At 52.4% G+C, this 19,984-nt stretch overlaps 1 protein-coding gene across 1 annotated transcript in view; it reads right to left on the reverse strand.

Moving 5' to 3' along the window:
• Nucleotides 1–19,984, reverse strand: part of ITGA11 (integrin alpha 11) — a 50,805-nt gene that overhangs the window by 9,203 nt on the left and 21,618 nt on the right. The window contains exons 4-20 of the mRNA XM_014952711.1: nt 18,881–18,972; nt 18,550–18,664; nt 16,877–17,004; nt 16,142–16,290; nt 15,136–15,280; nt 14,184–14,349; nt 12,715–12,785; nt 11,817–11,961; nt 9,819–9,967; nt 8,643–8,783; nt 7,458–7,661; nt 6,394–6,524; nt 5,570–5,736; nt 3,855–3,997; nt 2,628–2,738; nt 2,310–2,395; nt 556–763 (exon numbers count right to left, since the gene is read on the reverse strand). Coding sequence (XP_014808197.1) covers nt 556–763; nt 2,310–2,395; nt 2,628–2,738; nt 3,855–3,997; nt 5,570–5,736; nt 6,394–6,524; nt 7,458–7,661; nt 8,643–8,783; nt 9,819–9,967; nt 11,817–11,961; nt 12,715–12,785; nt 14,184–14,349; nt 15,136–15,280; nt 16,142–16,290; nt 16,877–17,004; nt 18,550–18,664; nt 18,881–18,972 — 2,351 coding nt within the window. The remainder of the gene's footprint in view (nt 1–555; nt 764–2,309; nt 2,396–2,627; nt 2,739–3,854; nt 3,998–5,569; nt 5,737–6,393; nt 6,525–7,457; nt 7,662–8,642; nt 8,784–9,818; nt 9,968–11,816; nt 11,962–12,714; nt 12,786–14,183; nt 14,350–15,135; nt 15,281–16,141; nt 16,291–16,876; nt 17,005–18,549; nt 18,665–18,880; nt 18,973–19,984) is intronic.

Raw genomic sequence — 19,984 nt, forward strand, 5'->3', positions numbered from 1 at the left:
GGGGGGGGGGTGGGATGAGCGAGGAGGGCTCAGCAGCATCAGCAAATTTCCCAAATCTCGCTGGGAAAAGGGAGGGAGGAGTCGCACGGAGACGAGCAAGTGGTGGGGGGTGAAATCCTGGGGAGGGGACCCATGGCCTGGGACGGGCTCATCCAAGGGACTGGCACAGAGAAGGGGCATCTCCCGGCTGGATGCTGAGCTCCCGGCATCAGCCCGTGCTTCCAGGAGTTATATCTCAGCTGCAAAAATTCACCCCTGACGGGAACTTGGCCACGTGCAGTGAGTATTTTTAAACTATATTGGAGTAGAAAAATAAAGAGGGAAATAATTTCATCTGCGTTTGACCTTCTTTCAGGCTCTTAAAATTCAAACGCTTTTGTATTTCCAAAATGAAGAGCAGAAAGGGCTGTAAGTGCTTAGAAACTAAGCCAATAAACATGTCTGATTTATGAGGGATGGAGACGTTTTTGGGCTCTGGTTTAGGACAGAGCTTTCTCATCCGGCCGGGATTAGAAGCGCCTCTGGAAAGCTCCGGATCTCCCCCAGCAGCCTCACCTTGGGGATTAAACTGGCGAACTGGAGGTTTCTGGAGAAGGAGATGTTGAGGACCGTGCTGTAGGCATTTTCGCCTCGGTTCTCCAGCGTCGCCTCCACGGCCACCCTCCTCCTGCTGCTCTCGATGACGAAGACGGAGGTGTCGAAGGAGAGGCTGAAGGCCGAGCAGTCCGGCGGTGGCCTCCGCAGAGCCCGACGGCAGAAGTCCCTGTGGGAGGAGGACAGCACTGCAGGGAAGCCCTGCCAAGCACCCGCCAAGACCTGACCCCAGGAATTTAGGGTAGTGCAAGGAAATCCCTGCTCTTCCTCTGTTGTGCTGCTACGGAAAGAGGAATCACAAATTCCTCCCATGGATCATCATGAGAGCAGCCTTGAGGAGAAGGTCTTGGGGATGCTGGTCGATGAGAAGTTCAACATGAGCCAACAGCATGGCCAACAGGGCGAAGGGGGGAGGATCTACCCCTCTGCTCTGCTCTGGGGAGATCCCCCCAAGAAGTGCTGCCTCCAGATCTGGGGCCACCAACATCAGAAGGACATGGAGCTGTTGGAGCGGGGCCAGAGGAGGCCACAGAGATGACCCATGGGTGGAGCCCCTCTGCTGGGAGGGGGCGCTGAGAGAGTTGGGGGGGTTCAGCCTGGAGAAGAGAAGGCTCCAGGGAGACCTCAGAGCCCCTTCCAGTCCCTCAAGGGGCTCCAGGAGAGATGGGGAGGGACTCTGGATCAGGGAGGGGAGCCCTAGGAGGAGGGGGAAGGGTTTGACCCTGCAAGAGGGGAGATGGAGCTGAGCTGTGGGGAAGAACTTGTTTGGTGTGAGGGTGGTGAGAGCCTGGCCCAGGTTGGCCAGAGAAGCTGTGGGTGTTTGGGTATTTATTTCCTTCATATGAAATAACAAAGGAAAGAAAAATGTAGGACAGTGCCACCTTCAGAGCCCTGTGGTGGGCAGCCAGGGAGCTGGTTTGAAGGAATAGCTCTATTCCAACAAACAACCTCAAAAGTGGTTTTCTCAGCAGAAATCACCTTGACATTTGCTGCTGTTGCAGAGAATGACCTGGTGCCCACTGATGCCGTTGGGAAAGCTCCACAGGCTTCAGGAGGAACCGGACTAGAGATCTGACCCTTGGTGTCTGCCCATGATTATTTGTAAGACTCCAGTCACTACAATCCTCAAATAATCCCCTCCTACAGCTCACTTCAACCTCCCACAGCACAGCCCAGACAGAACCAGTCACGTGCTGGGTTGCAGCCTCAGGACCAAGAACTTTACAGTGTTTTACAATAAATGCTGGATTATGGGATGCAGGTAATCCCCAGGGAGCAGCTCTGGGTCCATGGGCCGCTGCCGTCGATGGGAGGTGGATCTTCAGACTCCTGTGCTCCTGGATAACCTTTAAAGCTCTTTAAGTGATCAGATGCAGCATATAATTATTTCTGCTGTGTGAGTCAAGCCTGTAATTGCCAAGTGGGTAATGCCAACCTTGTGTTTATTCCCCCCTGTTATTTTCTGATTTGTCTCCCTGGGGCTCATCACCATGGCATCAAATATTAGTTGTTTTGCGGATTCCCTGAAAAACCACTGATTCGTTCCAGGCAGGGAGAAGGCAGAGCCTCAGAGACCCGCTGCTGGCGGAGGTGCTGAGGAGCACCTCATGGTGGTGCTGGATGAAGGACCAGCCACGATGTCAGCATGGGTTGGGGGTGGCTTTTGGAGCCCCCAGTGATAATGGTTGGGAGGATGTTCTGAGCCACCTACTCACATGGCACTGGGCACATCACTTCTGGCATCCAGGACCAGATCGGGGACGCAGTGCTCATCCTCATTGCACCCGTTCCAGAAAGGGACCTGAGAGGGATGAGAAGAGCAGCTCAGTGAACCCCATGACCCCCAGGTTGTACTCCAAGGAGAAGGGACACGGGGGGTGGTCCCAGGCTGCAGCGGATGCAAACACATCGCCATCACGGGAGGGATCAGGGACGACAGCCCGAAGACAAAGAAGCAAATCTTGCGTTGGCGATAAATCTGCTGACCAAGTGCCCCATAAAAGGCACCCTGGGAGGTGGGTATTGCCACCCACCGAGACCTTGAGTGAGGTGGGCCAGCTATCGTCCAGCATGGGGCCAGTCTCGGGGTGCTCCAGCTCGTAGTCGATGGAGAACGTCACCGGCTTCACGTAGTCAGCTGTGTCCTGCAGTGGACAGAAAGCACCTTTGAGAAGGACAGGGCTCCTGCTCGTGGAGGAGCAGCATCAGAGAGCAAGGTAAGGCAGAGCTACAGGCACGTGTGGTTATTTTATGGAATAAAAGCTTTGAAATCTCACATACTTGGTTTCTCTCCAGCGATCCCTCATCTAGGGACAGGGACAACCTGAGCTCAGTGGTGCTACTCAACACCCATCTGATGGTGTGGGAAATGCTGCACCCTGGAGATGCTGGCTCCAAAAGATGGGTGCTCCAGGGCAACTGGCCCCCAGCCAGGCTCCCCAGGGACACAGAGCTGTCCTGGAACCCTGACCTGGGGCTTGTCTGGCTGATATTGAAGCTGCACCTTTCCTGCAGCTCTGTGAGCTCCTTCCACACCTTGCCCCAGGCACACGGGGAGCAGTTGGATGCTCTGAAGCGAGATGCTTCTTGGGCTAAATCACAAGCTCCGTCTCCATCTCCAGACTCAAATTTCCCAGAAGTTCACGGCAGTTCAGGCTAGGGCTTGGGGCTGGGCCAGTCTGGCAACTCGGCCTTCCCTGGCCTCCACAATTATTCTCATCATTCACTGGGAATGTTTGATTTTGGCCAGGATTGTGCATCAGCTGTTCCCTGCAAGCAAGGCAGAGGGTTTCACTGGCTCCTGCACCCGGAGAGGGGGACCCTGATGGTCGGAAGCGTGCAGAGGGTGAGAGCACTGGGGACCAGCATGGAGGTGTTTGGCTCCCAAATGCAAAAATAATGAGTTTTCACCGATTTTGGAGCAGGAGGACCAGCTTGACCCAGGCACCAAGAGTGCACGCCCTCCCTGAGGGCACGGCTAGCAGCTCATGGACAGTGCAAGCCAGGGCTACGATGAAGTCAGCGCTTGGGGACCCGGCAGCTGCCGTGGCCAGCAGCTCCATCCCTGACCACATCAAACCCAGTGAGAAGAGATTTGGGCTGGAGGACGAGGCTCATTTCCAGCCATTGAGGCTCCTCCGACCGCGTCCCGGCGCATCGTTACTTTGCACGTGGCGGGGAGCATCTCTGTTTGGGCGGCTGTCTCTCCCCTGGGGACTGGCAGAGGAGGAGACCCCAGCCTTGTCCTCCTTGGTACTCACCAGGACGTGGAACTGGAGCCTGTCACAGTGCTCCTGCCCAGCGAGCAGCACCAGCCCCTTCTGTGTCTGTCGCTCCCCGCTCTCGTCCAGGTGAGCCCGCGGTGTGTACCTGCGCTCGTCGATGGTGGCATTGTACCGCAGCCCTGGGAGGAGAGAGGGGTCAGGATGGGTGATCTCCACAGGTCTCTTCCCACCCCGTATCATTCCATGATTCTGTGAGAGCAGCACCATCAGGGCTTCTCCCCGCTCTTCTCTGCTCACCATGTAGCCACACTGGGGCAAAAATGGGCTTTTGCGCACCCAAATCCCTATTTTGGTCCTCAAGAATATGGTTTAGTGATTTTTTTTTTGCTTATTTCTTATTTATTTTTTTGTCAGAGTTAGGTTGATGGTTGGACTAGATGTTCTTTAAGGTCCCTTCCAACCTAGATGGTTCTATGATTCTCTCACCCCACTGTGGGGCGAGCAGGGGAGATGTGCTGGGGCACAGGACACCTGCAAACATCAGCAGCAGCCTCCAAAAGCCCCCCAGATCCACACTTTTCACATTTTTTCCACCCTTTTTCCCAACATCAAGAAGGTGCTGAGGCAGACCAAAGGCCACCACGGCATGATGATCTCCTCTCATGGGAGGAGAGCAGCAGGGAGCACGCTAAAGCCAAAACTGGGAAAACGGGGCTACAGGTGTTATTGCCTGTTTCTAACAGACATTTCCTTGGGGCAAAGCATCCACTATCCAGGTCAAATGAGGAACTTTAAAAATGCATTATTGAAAAGACACTGTATAAAGTCTGTGCAGATTATACGCTTATTTGCCTCATGTATGGACATGCTGGTCTGCACCAGTTCTGGAGGTTTTGTGTCCCAGAACACTCCTCTCTCCCAGATGCTTTGCCACAGCAAAATGTGCCAAGATGTGATGCCCCAGCACACACCATCCCCCCGAGTGGCTCTTCTGGGTAGAGATAAGTGTAAAAGTAAATAAATAAAGGGAACCCCACTCGGATTTTTGTCCTGGAATCTCTGTAATGAGAGCGGTTGGGAGGAAAACGCTGGGTTTTATAGCACAACTCAAAATCCTTGCTCTAGGGGATTGGGAGCTTTTCCTTTGGCTTTGCTTGGGACCCGATTTCCCCCCAGTTGCAGGGGGCTGAGCCTCTATGGGCTGAGTCCCGGGCAGCCACCGGGTAGGCTCGGGGTCACGGCAACGGGCGAGGGTTTAAAAGCAGAGCTGGCCCGATAACTTCACAGAGATTCCCCGGGATATTAGGGAAACATGCACATCTGGTCGGCAGCTGCGCTCTTCCGCTGCAGCGGGAAGGATGGATGAGCTCTGTGGGACGTGGCCCGGGCACGTCCTCTCCTGTCCTGCTGCCCGGCCAGGCGGTGGTGACACCCCCATGAGATGCACCTCAGCAAAGGAAGCTGCAGGAGAGCTTGGTGCCAGGGTGTAGGTGAGAGGAGAGGTTCAACATGGGTGAGGTTGAGTTTTCGGAGTGTTTCTTGGCACTGCTTGATGGCAGAGCCACCCTCCCTGCTACATCAGCCAGCAGAGGGACAAATTTGTGGGTAAAAAGGGATGTGGCAGATGGCAACGTGCTCTCCTCCAGGCTCGCCAAGCTCCTGGATGGTTTCCCTTGGCAGAAGCTGGGTGCTCCCTTGGGGCTGGAGACCTAAACGAGGCGTGAATTGGGTTTTTCGTCGCGTGAGCTTACCCAGGCTGGCTGTCTGGAAGTGAGCCGAGAGGAAGACGGCGGTGAAGCAGACGAAGGCCGACATGCAGGTGGCATCCTTCCCGTTCCGCTTGCAGTCCTTGGTGAAGATGTTGATTTTGGAGGGCTCGAAGCGGATGCTGGCGTTGATCTGGACCACGCTGCGGGACCTGTGGGGTGAGCAAGGCTCAGGAGAAGTGCTGGGGCAGGGGATGCTCACAGACATCATCATCAGCCTCCAAAAGCCTCCAGATTCACCCTTTTCACCCTTTTTCCCAGCATCAAAGAGGTGGTGAGGAAGACCAAAGGCTACCACGGTGTGTAGATCTACTCTTAGCTCATCTATGTAGGGTTTGAAGAATAAACTGTCTTGCACATATTTGCCTCCAGCTTATAACCATGAAGTAGCTCAGCACTGAGAGCAGGATTTGGCCCCTGTGTGCATGTAGCACTTTGAAGGCAGACCTCAGGGTGGTCCATCTCTGCTGGGCACGGCTACTGTCCACCCTGACAGCTTCAAGGGACTTTCCAAACGTTAATCAGTATTTGCAAATGTTAAATTGTTCTTATTAAATAAGACCAGAGGGAGCCCAGGCAAATCAACACATATTAATCAGCTGGTTTGACATTCTTGGGGAACTAATGATGATGTTCAGTGCAAAACCAACTCTGATGTCCTCCTAGGGTCCAAGTGCATTGAAATCCCATGGACAGGGAGTTGTTTTTATAGAAAGATGGGTCAAATCATCAGCTTTTCCCCCCTCAAAATGACAGCCTATTGCAACGAGCCTCGGGCAGAGGAGAGTGCCAAAGGAGACACAACTAACCAGAGCAGCACGGCGTTCCCCAGAGAGCCAACGGCCAAGTCCACGAGTCCATCTTCATTCAGGTCCAGCTGTCCGTGGATGCTGCATCCAAAATACATCAGGCCGGGTGCGAGGTCGGCGGCTGCTATCCGCTGGAAAGCAGAGGGGAGAATCCAGGATGGTTTCCAGCCAGAGCATCCCTGCCTGAGGAGAGGGTTTCCCACCTCCAAGATACCCCTTTCCAAGCGAACGCACCAAACATGATGTTCTAGGGAATGGCAGCAATTTCTCTTTGGAGACACCATCCAGAGATTTCTGCTGATTTACTCTGTACGTTTACTGTCTCTCACAAGTGTGAGAAATATTTTATCTCTAGTCCTATATCATACTGTTATATCTAATTATATCATACTGTTTAGTGTGAGGAAGAGGAGGCTGAGATATATCATACTGTTATATCTAGTTATATCATACTGTTTAGTATGAGGAAGAGGAGGCTGAGGGGAGACCTCATCACTCTCTACAACTACTTGAAAGGACACTAGAGAGATGGGTGCTGGTCTCTTCTCCCAGGTAATTAATGAGAGAACAAGAGGGAACAGCTTCAAGCTCCAACAGGGTAGGTTTAGACTGAACATTAGGAAGGAATTTTTCACAGAGAGAGTGGTCGGGCATTGGAATAAGCTGCCCAGGGAGGTGGTTGAGTCACCATCCCTGGATGCGTTTAAGGGATATTTAGATGGGGTACTGAGGGACATGGTGTAGGGGAGGACTTTGTAGAGTAGGGGAGATGGTTGGACTCGATGATCCCAAAGGTCTCTTCCAACCTAGATTGGAACCAACCGATTCTATGATTCTATGATCTGTTGCACCGAGCTCTAAGCATTGCCCCTAATTTCAAGCATATTTTCCATACCCTGTGTTTGCTTTGTCTTAGACCCCCCGCAAGAGAAAATATCCAGCCATAATAATTAACAACACAGTACTGCACGTGAATTGATCCTGCTCTATCATCCTTAAAATGGGCACAAATGACATTTATTCTGATGAAAAATGAGGACAACCTAAGCACCCGAGAGCTGTACCTGCTTGTACTTCTTCAGGATGGTCTCTTTGAAGCCGAGGAAGATGTATATTGCTCCCTGGTGCTCGTCCTCCAAAGGTGCCCCGACGACGAGGTCGTTGTAGGAGTCCTGGTTGAGGTCGGGGACGGCAGCGATGCAGGAGCCAAAGCGGGAGTTCTGGTAGCTCTGCAGGTCTACAAGGGCACCGCTGGAAACAAAGCGGTTCTGCAGGGCCAGCCAAAGAGAAAAGGCAAAAAAAAAAAAAAGAAAGCCCCCCCAAAATGATCAGCAGCAAGCCTGGCAAGAGGAGAAAACCCTCAAAGGCAAGCAAAGAAGATGCAGGGATGTGTGAGCCGTTTCTCTAAGGAAGGAGGTGAGAGTCCTCCTGGGGCTGTGGGACTTTCTACTCAGCATGTCCTTGGGGATGGATGAGCTCCTCCCCAGCCCCACACCTGCTTTGCCTTCCTTTTATAGCAGCTTATGTAAATGATTGCATAAAAAGTTGTGCTTTAGATGTGAGGACCACTCCAGGTGGGCTCTGCAGCCTTGGATGTAGAGCACAACCTGCTCGCTGCTCTGGACACCCCCAGAGCCTGATGGATTTGGCTCAGAAAATATATTTTTAGCCAGCTTTGAGGGTGGCAGGAAAGCTGGTCCTGCCCCAGAGCACTGGTGGGTGCCAGAGAAGGGGACAAGGGTGGCACGTGTCCTGTCTGTGCCCTGAAGCCATGTTGGAGGGACTGACCTTGCTGTTTCCCGTGACCCTGGGCAGGAGGGTGCCCTTGGAGGGAACGGTTTTGGGGGAAACAAAGTGGATGGAGACTGTTTCTCCAGAAAGACATTGCAAAGACCCCATGCGCCCCGTGCATCATCTCCTTAGGGCCAGGAGCAGAGAAGCCTTGAGACGAGGTGGCTCTGCTCCAGCACAAGCTGGATGCTCTTTGCTGGCAATGAGCAACCCCCCCTGCAATTGTTTATAAACAAGAAAAACAGACAAATCCTCCCCATATCTCACAGCAGTGACAACAGTGAGGTGCTACCAAGGCTCTGGACCGGGCTGCTGTGCCCCGTGATGTTTTATGGGATCTGGTGGGTACACAAAGCCTGGAGCCACCACCGGGGAGGTGACACGAGAGGACACAGTTCCCCCACTAGCACCCTGGCCCCCACGGCCTCCCCAGCTCACCCCGCTGTGCTGCCACGTACCTCCCGCAGGGTGTACACGTAGACCTTCCCCCTCTCCCTGCCCTCGCTGAAGTACATGGGGGCTCCCACCAGCAGAACGTCGGTGACGCCGTCGCCGTTGACGTCCAGGGAGTTGATCTCGCTGCCGTAGTAGGAGCCGATCTGGAGGGGACAGAGGAGGGGGTGGGAGCAGTGGTCCAGACATCCAAGGGGCACTGGTTATGCAGAGAAGCTGTGGATGCCCCTTCCCTGGAGGTGTTCAAGACCAGGCTGGATGGGGGTTTGAGGAACCTGGTCTGGTGGGACGTGTCCCTGCCCAGGGCAGGGGGGTTGGAACTCGATGATCTTTAAGGTCCCTTCCAGCTCTAACCATTCTATGATCCTATGAATATGCTGTATAAACCACTGCCACCCCCTCGGTGGGGACTCTCCGAGCCCCATCCCTGCTGCAGTGATCCCCCCTCTCCCTCCACGTGGTTCAGAGCTGTGGGTGCAACGACAACCAGGACACAGAATCACATGGGGTTGGAAGGGACCTCTGGAGACCACCCAGTCCAACCCCCTGCCAGGGCAGGGTCACCCAGAGCAGGTCCCACAGGAAAGTGTCCAGGTGGGGTTTGAATGTCTCCAGAGAAGGAGACTCCACCACCTCTCTGGGCAGCCTCTGCCAGGGCTCTGCCACCCTCACAGGAAAGAAGTTCCTCCTTGTGTTCATAGAATCATAGAATTGCCCAGGCTGGAAGGGACCTCCAAAGGCCATCTAGTCCGACCTCCCCGCAGTCAGCAGAGACACCCCCAACTAGACCAGGTTGCCCAGGGCTTCATTGAGCCTCTCCTTGAATATCTCCAGGGAAGGGGCCTCAACCACCTCCCTGGGCAACCTGTTCCAGTGCTCCACCACCCTCACAGTGAAGAACCCCCTCCTGATCTCCAATCTAAATCTGTTCCCCTCCAGCTTGAAGCCATTGCCCCTTGTCCTGTCAATGCAGGCCTTTCTAAACAGATTCTCCCCAGCCTTCCTGTAGGCTCCTTTCAGGTACTGGAAGGTTGTTGAGATGGAACTTCCTATGTCCCCAGCTGCCCGTGGGTGCTGAGCCGTTTAAACAGAACGATTTGCAAACTGAAGGGGGAGGATTTAGGGAGGTGGGGAAAAAAGATCCACGTGGCATCTCGGGCAGCGTGCGGCCCCGGCGTTACCTGCTCCCCCTTCAGCGCCTGGTGGATGGTGAGGTTTCGGTTATTGTGCATGCTGAAAATGATGACTTTCCCCGTGTGGTTGAACCTGGGGGCTCCCGCCACGTAAATCCTCTCGCGCTCGGTGGAGATGACGGAGGAGACGGTGTAACCTGGATGTGGAGGCAGACGCAGGGTGAGCGGCTCCCCGCCTGCTCCTGCCCAACAATCTGCTTTCCATTAGGCCCCCTCCAGCTGCTGACACAACTCTGGCCGCCTCCCAGGTCGGGAAGCTAAAAACCCAGATTTTCTTCAAAGATAAAGTTGTTCAAATAAAACCCAGCGCCTTGACCCTGGGCTTTGAGCCGCCTGCTCAGATCCTACCTACACCCTGAGCTGCTCAGCTGCACCAACGCTGAGCAACGCTGCTTTGGCAACGCTGAAAGCAGCTGGCAAACCCCATGAAAAATCCTTCTCTAATCAACACAAGTCCAATTCCGAGCTGCTCAGCTGCACCCAGAGCTTTGGCAATGCTGAACGCAGCTGTCAAACCCCATGAAAAATCCTTCTCTAATCAACACAAGTCCAATTCCCCTCCTGAGAAGTGTTTTGTTTCATGGCTCACATTGAACTCTAACAAGGTGTGTGCACACCGGGAGCCTGCACTGCTTTGTCGAGACACCAGCTATGCCGTATCCCAAACCAGGAGTGAAAGGCTTTGCTGATGCTTGACATTAACATTCAGAGCCCAATAAAAGCCACAAATCCATCAAGACCTGAGTCCTTATGGAAATAACCCGGTGTGAGCAAATGACCCTGAGAAATCCCTCTTTTCCCCCCAAGAAGGGTTATTTTCCACGCCAGGATCACTGACCCCACGGGTTGGATGCTGGGCTGTGACACTGCCCCGTGGTTGCAGATGGGTTTATGTAGGAATGCAACACTGAGGCTGCAAAAATCCTACTTTTTAAACCCAGCTTCAGGTTCCTGCACGTTCACAGTCAGTTTTACATGCTACTTAAATTATTAGAAACTCAAAGCATGGCCAACCATGGAGCTGGATCAGTTCACTCTCGGGGTCGCATCCAGTTGAATTTAAGTGTCTCCAGGGATTACTGGGATTTATGCACTCCTTTCCCCTGGGCATTGGCCTTACCCGGAGTCTCTTTCTCCCTCAATATTCCCCTCCTGGGGGGGATAATCCTAAACCAAGCATCAGCCTTGAAATGCCCAGGTCCTGGCACTGAGTGAGCTGGGCTGCTCAGCAGCAGGATGCACCGGTGCTTCCTTAATATTTCCGGATTTTTCACTCCAGATAATGGGAAAGAAAGATCCCAGCTGAGCTCCCGGATTCTGCCATGGGTACCCCTTGCACAACCACAGCCATCCCTGCTCCAGGAGCTCACAGGAGAGCGCGGGGGACACTCTGCTGTCACCCCAAGAGATGAGCCACGTGTCCAGGGGCTGTTTGTGTCCCCAGTGGAGGAAGGAGCCCCGAACTCACCAGTGGGCAACCCCACAGCATCCCACCCCGCTCCCTGCTCAGCCTGGCACGCACGTCTCTGACGAGAGGCTTCATTTCCCAAACCAGGCTGATATTTTTACTCCAGACCTTCAGCAGCCGCACATGGAACGGATTAACCCAGCAGGTATTTCCTCCCTAGGCATGGAATTTCATCAGCTTTTTTTTTTTAAAAAAAAACCCCATTCCAGTAAGCACTGTGGATGACCCGGGCTGGCCGGTGTCTGAGCTACTTCTGCATTTAAATTGCTTTTGGGCTGAATGCTGTGGCCGACAGCGGGCTCTTCCCAGGTGAGGATGCTCACGTACGTGGCATCCCTGAGCAAGGGGCATCACAGGTCTCCCACCAGCAGCAGCTCACAAGCAGCCCAGCACAGTACCACCTACGCTGGGAGTGCTGGCTGCTATTAGTCATTTGAGAAATATGTTGTGCTTCCTATTATTAAGTCGTAAAATCATGAATTCAGCCCTGGCAGGAGAGGCTGGTTTGTCTTTCTTACCTAAATAGGCTCCGTGATTTTTCAGCTCCTCCGGGAACTCCTGGAGATAAGATTCCCTCAAGGGAATGATCTTCCCGCTGCTGGTTTCCTTCAGGACGGCTCCGTTCCAGTCGTAGGCACCCACTGCCCCCAGCAAGATCCCGTCCTGTGGGAGAGCAGGAGTGGTTTGAGGGTATGTCTTACCAAGTGGAGGCAATTTTTCCCCCCACTGCCCAACACGGGCAAAGGCGACTCGTGCTGAGATGGATGAGGGGACCTGATGGGCTGGTTCCTGAGAACCCACATGGGGGTCCCTCAAAGCCCAAATCCTCCACTATATACTTCTTGGAGGCTGCAGAGAACAAAAGAGGAAACCAGAAAATGGTCCCTCCCAGAAATTGCACGTTTTACAGAAAAGGGGAGAAATCTCACAAAAGGAAAAAAAAAATAAATTAACGAAAGATAATCAAGCAAACCACTCTCCAAAGCACACCTGGAAAGATGGAGATTTTTAAACATGCTGGAATGACATTCCCACCCCGTTTATATACTTCCAGTGTGTTTTTCCTCCCCAGGATTGATTCCTTTTCCGGTACAATAACCCAAGAAAAGCCCAAGCAGAAATTCCTCCTGGCTTTTCACTCGGACCTGTCAGCCCGCAGAGCCCGTGGGTGGAAGGGGACTGAGCATCCTCTGCATCCCACCACCCACAAGCACCTTCTCCCCAGCACCTTCAGGTCTCCCAGCAGCTCCCTTCCCCATGGGATAAACCCCCAGCAACAGCATTTTCTTCTTTATTCTCCTGCGACCAATTTAGCTTCATGATTAATAACTTGCCCAAAGTACCCGTCTCCCCCCCACCCCGCAGCTGCCAGCGATGATAAAAAGTGAAAAAAGAACCCCACATTTACTCTCTTACTTCCACAACATGTGATGAAAATCCAGTCTGGGACATTTCCAGTCCAAAGGAGATTTCATTCTTGTTGGTTCCTTAAAAAAAAAAAAAATGGAATTTGTATTTAATGGAGAGGTTTGCCTTCCTGGAGGGGGCTGAGTGTCCACCTCCACCCCACCTGGGGCACAAAGGACATCAGTTGCCCTAAATGTTCTTGTTTCTCCCTAAATCACCACAATTACACAAATTTGTACCACTAATAGGTACTGGGAGCTCTGCCTTGGTGCGGATCTCTCCTTTCCGAGCTACAAGGACACACAAAAATATGGATTTAGAGGATTTCACTTCATAATTGCAACTGCGTGAAGCTTCTCACCCAGGGAAGCTTTCTTCCACTGAGAAGCATTGGGCTGGGCTGGACTGAGATAACTGGCAAACTGGTGGGGAGTTTGTGAGCTGGTTTGCCCAAAATTCCCCCAAATCCCAAGATGTTTAATTTCCAGTGAAAGCTGTCCATCTTCTCTTTCAATTATTCATCCCAGGATGTGCACTTTGCCTATGAAATTTAGATAAATTTAGCTTTGGAGACCGACAAACTTGTCACAAGGCAGACAGAAGCGGTGTCATTTTGAACAAAAATATTTCTTGATATTTAATTTCAGCCAATAAACCAAAAAAAGCCCTCACATTGCTCCTGTAACCCTCGATTCCTGAGATTCCAGGGAGTCCCTGGCAAACGGTGTGTGGTTTTTTGCCTGTTTATAGCCCGGCTGGGTTTGGGTGGAATTTGATGGGTGAGAAAGATACTGACACCCAGATGCCCCCCCCCTTGCCAGATTTCAGAGGTTTGCTGTAAATGGCAGGGCCACCAGAGCTCTGCAATTAATAGTAGCAAGGATGAGGGGTCACCTTTTGAGGAGAGGGCATCTGCACTCCTGATGCTTGAGGGATGGAAATCACTCAAAATAAAGACTATTCTTTATATATGGAGATATTCAAAGTGTGATTTTAGGTTCTGTATCAAGGAGGTATTAGGGAAACCTCCACAGTGATCTGTTCAAATTCACCAGATTGAGGACCAATGGCACATCTGAAGCAATCACCAAAGCCTGGCCAGCTGGGATGTGTCAGGGCACAGCATCACTCACCTTCCAAGCTAAATATCCTTTCCCCGAGCGCGTCCACGATGTCTTTGAGAGCTGCTTCATCGGTGACGTTAAAGAAATGCTTGTCATCTGGGTCACTCGCTATAAATTTTATCTCGTTCAAAAAGGCTTCGGGATTGATTCCTCTTCTGTTATAATAACCCAAGACCTAGGTTTGAAATAAGAAAGCAAGACTCAGGGGGGTTTCATGCGCTGGGTAGAGCCATCCCAAAGCACCTGAGGGGCATCATGGAATCAGAGAATTGCAGAACAGTTGGGGTTGGAAAGGACATTGAAGACCATCCAGTGCCACCCAGCTGGGATGTGTCAGGGCACAGCATCACTCACCTTCCAAGCTAAATATCCTTTCCCCGAGCGCGTCCACGATGTCTTTGAGAGCTGCTTCATCGGTGACGTTAAAGAAATGCTTGTCATCTGGGTCACTCGCTATAAATTTTATCTCGTTCAAAAAGGCTTCGGGATTGATTCCTCTTCTGTTATAATAACCCAAGACCTAGGTTTGAAATAAGAAAGCAAGACTCAGGGGGGTTTCATGCGCTGGGTAGAGCCATCCCAAAGCACCTGAGGGGCATCATGGAATCAGAGAATCGCAGAATGGTTTGGGTTGGAAAGGACCTTGAAGCCCCCCCAGTGCCACCCCCTGCCCTGGGCAGGGACACCTCTCACCACACCAGGTTGCTCCAAGCCCCCTCCAACCTGCCCTTGAACCCCTCCAGGGATGGGGCAGCCACAGCTTCTCTGGCCAACCTGGGCCAGGCTCTCACCACCCTCACACCAAACAAGTTCTTCCCCACAGCTCAGCTCCATCTCCCCTCTTTCAGGGTCAGACCCTTCCCCCTCCTCCTAGGGCTCCCCTCCCTGATCCAGAGTCCCTCCCCATCTCTCCTGGAGCCCCTTGAGGGACTGGAAGGGGCTCTGAGGTCTCCCTGGAGCCTTCTCTTCTCCAGGCTGAACCCCCCAACTCTCTCAGCCTGTCATGTGGAAATAGCCTCACAGCCTTGGCCTCTGACACCCCACTGTGGGACCAAACCAGGATTTGCCATAATTCCTCCAGGCAGCCCAGGTTGGTCTCCCCTCATGGAATTTGGGTGCCTGGAGCAATGCAGGGTCCTGCCTGTCCCCGGCCACATCCCCTGCTTCAGCCGAGCATCCCACCACCTCCTGCAAAAGCAGAACCAGCAGCGAGGACCCTGGTGAACAGGCTGGGATCTGAGCTCTGCAGGGCTTTTGCAGCTGTTTGGCTGTCAAAATGCTCCCCCCCCGCCCCCCAACCACGTACCGCCACCGCGTATCTGGTGACATTGTCCTTCTCGCTGTCCTCGATCACCTTCTCCAGGTCTGGGCTGTCGTGCGACTCTCCATCTGTGATTACAATCATTACTCTCTTTGCCCCTTTCCGGCCACCTTTCTGAAACGCTTCCGAGCTGCAATTGAAGAGATGCCCTGGGCTGCTCAGCCTCGCCAGGGGGGTCTGGTCCCAGCTCCCATCACCAAAACCACCCCATTTCCCACCACCACGAGTCCCACCACCCACACCATGAATCCCCGGAGTGGCACCGGGTGGGCTACCAGCCCTTAGCGGGGTACAAGGGGGTGCAGGACACTCAGGAAACATTTTAGGGCTTTAAAAGGGGATTTTTCCACCCATGGAGCCTTGTAGGAGAGGAGCCCTGAATTCAGCAAAACGCCCTAAATCTGCAGCAGGTTGGCTGCTGTAAAAATGGACAGGAGCAGGGGCTCATCCCGGATAACGGAGGAGCTGGAGGTGTGAGTGGGGGCTCTGCAGGAGAGGAGCCCTGAATTCAGCAAAATGCCCTAAATCTGCAGCAGGTTGGGCTGTTGTAAAAATGGACAGGAGCAGGGGCTCATCCCGGATAACGGAGGAGCTGGAGGTGTGAGTGGGGGCTCTGCTGAGCTCCCCGGGACCCAGCGGGGGCTGAGCTGTGGGAGCCTGGGGTAGGTGGCATTTAGGGTAGCGTTTTGGGGCTGAGAGCTCAGCTTTGGCTACTTTCAGCAAGAAGACAGCATTTTCAGAGCCCATCTCTGCACCCTCCTTCTGGTCCAGCTGCTGCCAAGGACCGAGGGGCTTTTACGAAGCATCGTTTGTAAATCATCAATTAAAGACCAAGTGGTTTTGCCAAAATCATTTTTAGCCTGGCGGTATCCCCTGCTTTCTGAGCAGTGAGGAGAAGTGGAGGTGGGGGAGAGGGAAGGGAAAAAAAAAAAAACCACCCAGTGGTTTTAAACTTGTTATCAGGAGGAAGAGGAAGGTGAGGGATTTTTACCGAGCAAACTCGATCCCGTAAGCCGTCCTGGTTTCTGTACCTCCTCTTTGCTCTATGTGACTGGCAGCTGCTACCACATCTTTTACAGACCTGTAGTCATTTAAATGGAACTCGTGGACGACGTCCTCTCCGTACTGAACAACTCCGACCTAGGGATCAAAGGAATATCACAAAGGACACCAGAAATCAATCACTCTGTCCCGATTTGTCCCAGTTTTCTCTCTATGGGACCACTGATAATGCTCAGTTTTTATTCTATTTTCTGCCAGCTCTCACCCCTGCCATGCTACAAAAGTTTTGGGGTGTCACAGACGTGTTGAGCCCACAGCATCTCAAGACGGGACCCAGCAGGGGTTATTTGTGCAAATTATTGAGGATATCCCTGCCCAAATCACCCCGTGGTTACTAATAGGGAGAGGATGGAGAGCTCTTCACAGCTGCAACAAGCCGCTTTGGAACAGGGCAATATTTCTATATTTCCATATGATTTCATCTTCCCCGTGCCTGCTCAGGGTGTTGGGTGCTGCTCTCTCCATCCCTCATTTAGGGACATTAACGTGAGCATTATTTCCATGGGCTCAGCTTTAAAATCCATACACCGAAAGTTTGTTATGAACAAGCAAGGTGCCAAATTACAGCATATTGGCAGAAAAGGGAGGGTGAAAACAGCCCTGTGAGCGTGGCCAGGGGACTCTGCCCGACATGGGGGGACGCAGGAGTTGTGCAGGGTCTTACTTGTATCTGGCCGGGGCCAATATAAAATTTTTTCAAGATGTTGATCAGGAAGTGCTGCACTTCAACCCAAGGATATATGCTGTTTGATCCGTCCAGAACTATGATTATGTCCATGTACGTCTGGCATCCTGTGAAAAATACGCAGTGTGTTATTGAAAGCTCTTGGCAACGCTTGTAAAGGGGAGATTTATGGCTTCGATCCTCACTGTCAGGTACTTGCTCTTATGATTTCTTTGAAAAAAAAAAAATAATCTCATTTCAATCATTCATAAAGACCTTTGGTCTTCAGCAAGGTGGAGAGAAGCCACAAGCATCCTCTCTGCCGAGAAAAGACTGGGTAACTTTCTAAGAATAACACTCAGCGAGGTCTTTTCTGATTCAGATTTGGACCTTTATCTGGTCTAATATAGCTGCATACTTCAAAGAGTGGCCGGCTGCAGGCAGGATCCAGCCTCCGGTGCTCCTGCAGAGCCATGCTTTCCCCCTGAGTCACTCCTCAGCCCTGCCTGTACTCACCAAATAACGCATTTCCTCCCCTTTCCCGTTAAATCCTCTGGTGACGAGGCAGCCAGGAGCCCCAGCTGGGACCCCAGGACTCGGCTCCACAGCAGGAGCCGTGAAGGATTCAGGCAGTCGACTGGTTCTCAGCACTGAGAATTGCTCAGCATCACCCCTCTAGCTTGCTTATATTTTATAACATCATTTAGAAAAGTTGCAGAAAACCAGAAGACGTTGAATTTTCTGCTGAGGAATATCTATCGGTTGCTCTTTCCACTTTCTACAGTCTTTTATGGGTTTGTTATCTATAGACTGGCGTCTCACATGAGTCTCTCCATCATTGTGGTCCTCATCTGTGTGCCACCACCTCGATCTCCCACTCACCCCGGAACCCAGGGACAGGAGCATCCATCCTGCATCCCACTTGCTGAGTGATAACAACCTGCTCGTTAATCAGCTTCTCTCCAAAAAAACCAACCAATTACCCTTTGCAGTGAGGGCTAAAAGCACCTCCCGGCCATAAAGAGGGAAAACACACTGAGAATTCTCTGGTGGGCTCTGCCTTTACTGCCCCTGACCCCCAAAAGTCCCCTTTTCACATGCCCTGATCCACATTGTGAGAATTAATCGACAGCAAAGGGGTGATGGAACTGGGGCAGTGTCCCCTGTGCCCAGCTGGACCAAGGAGCTTCTGGAAGCTCTGATGGGGCAGGAGAGGATTCTGCAATTTCTTACCACCTACAGGGAAGCCAGGAAGCTTATTTAATACCTCAAAATAAAAGCACGTAGCCAAATTTACAAATTCGGGCCAAAATATTTAGCTTTCCATCAATGAGCTCTTTCTTTTCTGTGGCCAAGGTCTGAATTCTTTCCCTATTTTGCCTTCCTAGCTGTGCTGATAAAATATTCTGGATACTTTTATTTCTGGTTTTTGGAAGAATAAGGTATTTTTTGTCCTCCCTGGATGTCAGTCAAAGGGAAAAATGCTTGCCAGATGTCTGTGTATGTAACCCCCTTTGAATCACTTCCCTGCAACCATTTCCTCTGCTCTCTTGCCTTCGCTCAAACACTGACATCGCTTTGTTTTCTCAATGGGACTGAAGCGATTAGAGAACAGAGATTCCCTCTGACTTCAAAGGCGGGGTTAGAGCTGCAGGGCAGATTGTTTCCCCTACTCTGCAGAGCCGGAGCCACCGTCTTGGAGAACCTGAAGTTGGAGTTGACCCGGGAGCACATGCCCGTGGTGTAGTAGGAGCTCCCGCACTCGTGGGACCAGAGAGGGCTGCAGGCCTGTTGGGGGGGGGAGGAAGAAAAATCAACCATCAGGGATGAGATTAAAATTGCCACTTTTCAATTGCTGCTTTGCATGGGCTCTCCTCTCCTTTGGCATTTTTTTCCCCGTGGAAGGTGAGGTTTCTGAGCCCCGCGGTGCACACAGCATATATATAAATACACAGAGAGGGGTATTTGTGAGCTAATTTGTGCCAAAACCCCACTGTATCTCACCAGAAAGCTGTTGTCCTTGGGGTTGGTGGCCAGGCTGAGGCCGAGGCGCATGTTGTCCTTCCTCTCAGAGACGTTGGAGAGCGTCACCCGTCCTTTGGAGAGAGGATGTGGTCAGGGACAGCCGCTGGGCAGGGATGCCAGCCACCCCCCAACCCCTCCACACCCCCACCTTGCCCCTCAGCATCTCTGGAGCAAGAGGGAACCCAGCTGAACACCAGAGGAGAGCCATCTGGGCATGCTCACGCTGCAGAATTTGTGCTTTTGGGTTTTTTTTGGACAGAGTTGTCGAGATGAGAATTGTTTTGTTTGTTTGTTTTTTTCTTACCAACCGACAATTGGTTTCTTTCTTTCAACCAACAAAGGGGAACGTCTGCTGGGGACTGGAGCTGTGAGTCAGAGACAGCATCTCTTACACAGTCGATATTTAGGAAGAAACCCCTCTGAGCAGCTCCAGCATCTCATCTTTTATTGCCAGGCCAGCAGGCATTTAGTGGCTGATTTATCTTTCCTTTCCCGTGTCAGCCCAGGAACGGTCCCCAGGGCAGCCCTGTCTTTTTCTTAATGCTAATAATGCTGATATTCTTTAGCTGTGACACAAACGCTGCCTGACCCCCTCCTTCCTCCACCTCAGCTCCATGAAGGCATCAAACCTGCCTCTGCCCCGGGGGGGTCCAGCCATGCCAACCCCCAGCCACCCTCTCCCCACTTCAGGGGTCTGGGCAATGCAGCTCCCTGCGACCCAGGGCTCCCCTTTTGCTGTCCTGCCTGAGAAGCAAGCAGAGAAGGGGGACATCGGGCAATACATGGTAAAATTGGGGTGTTGGTTTCTCTGCCTGTGGCCTTGGGAAGCTTTCTGGTAAGGTTTGAACTGAGGGGAAGCTGAGCCCCTGAGTTCAAACCCAGATCCACAAGCAGGAGCTCGAGGGAGCCCAGCCTGATGCTGAGCATCCAGCAGCCCCTTGCTTCTCCCCCTGCAGCCCCCTCTCTCACCCATGCACCCTGAGCTCGCCCCGACCCCCTGTCTCCACGCAAAGGTTGAGAAAAAGGGGTTTTATCCCACTTTATAAATTCTCCAGGATGCCGGCTGCGGATGCTGACACCCCG

Source organism: Calidris pugnax, unplaced genomic scaffold (assembly GCF_001431845.1).
Source record: "Calidris pugnax isolate Ruff unplaced genomic scaffold, ASM143184v1 scaffold187, whole genome shotgun sequence".
Taxonomy (NCBI): domain Eukaryota; kingdom Metazoa; phylum Chordata; class Aves; order Charadriiformes; family Scolopacidae; genus Calidris; species Calidris pugnax.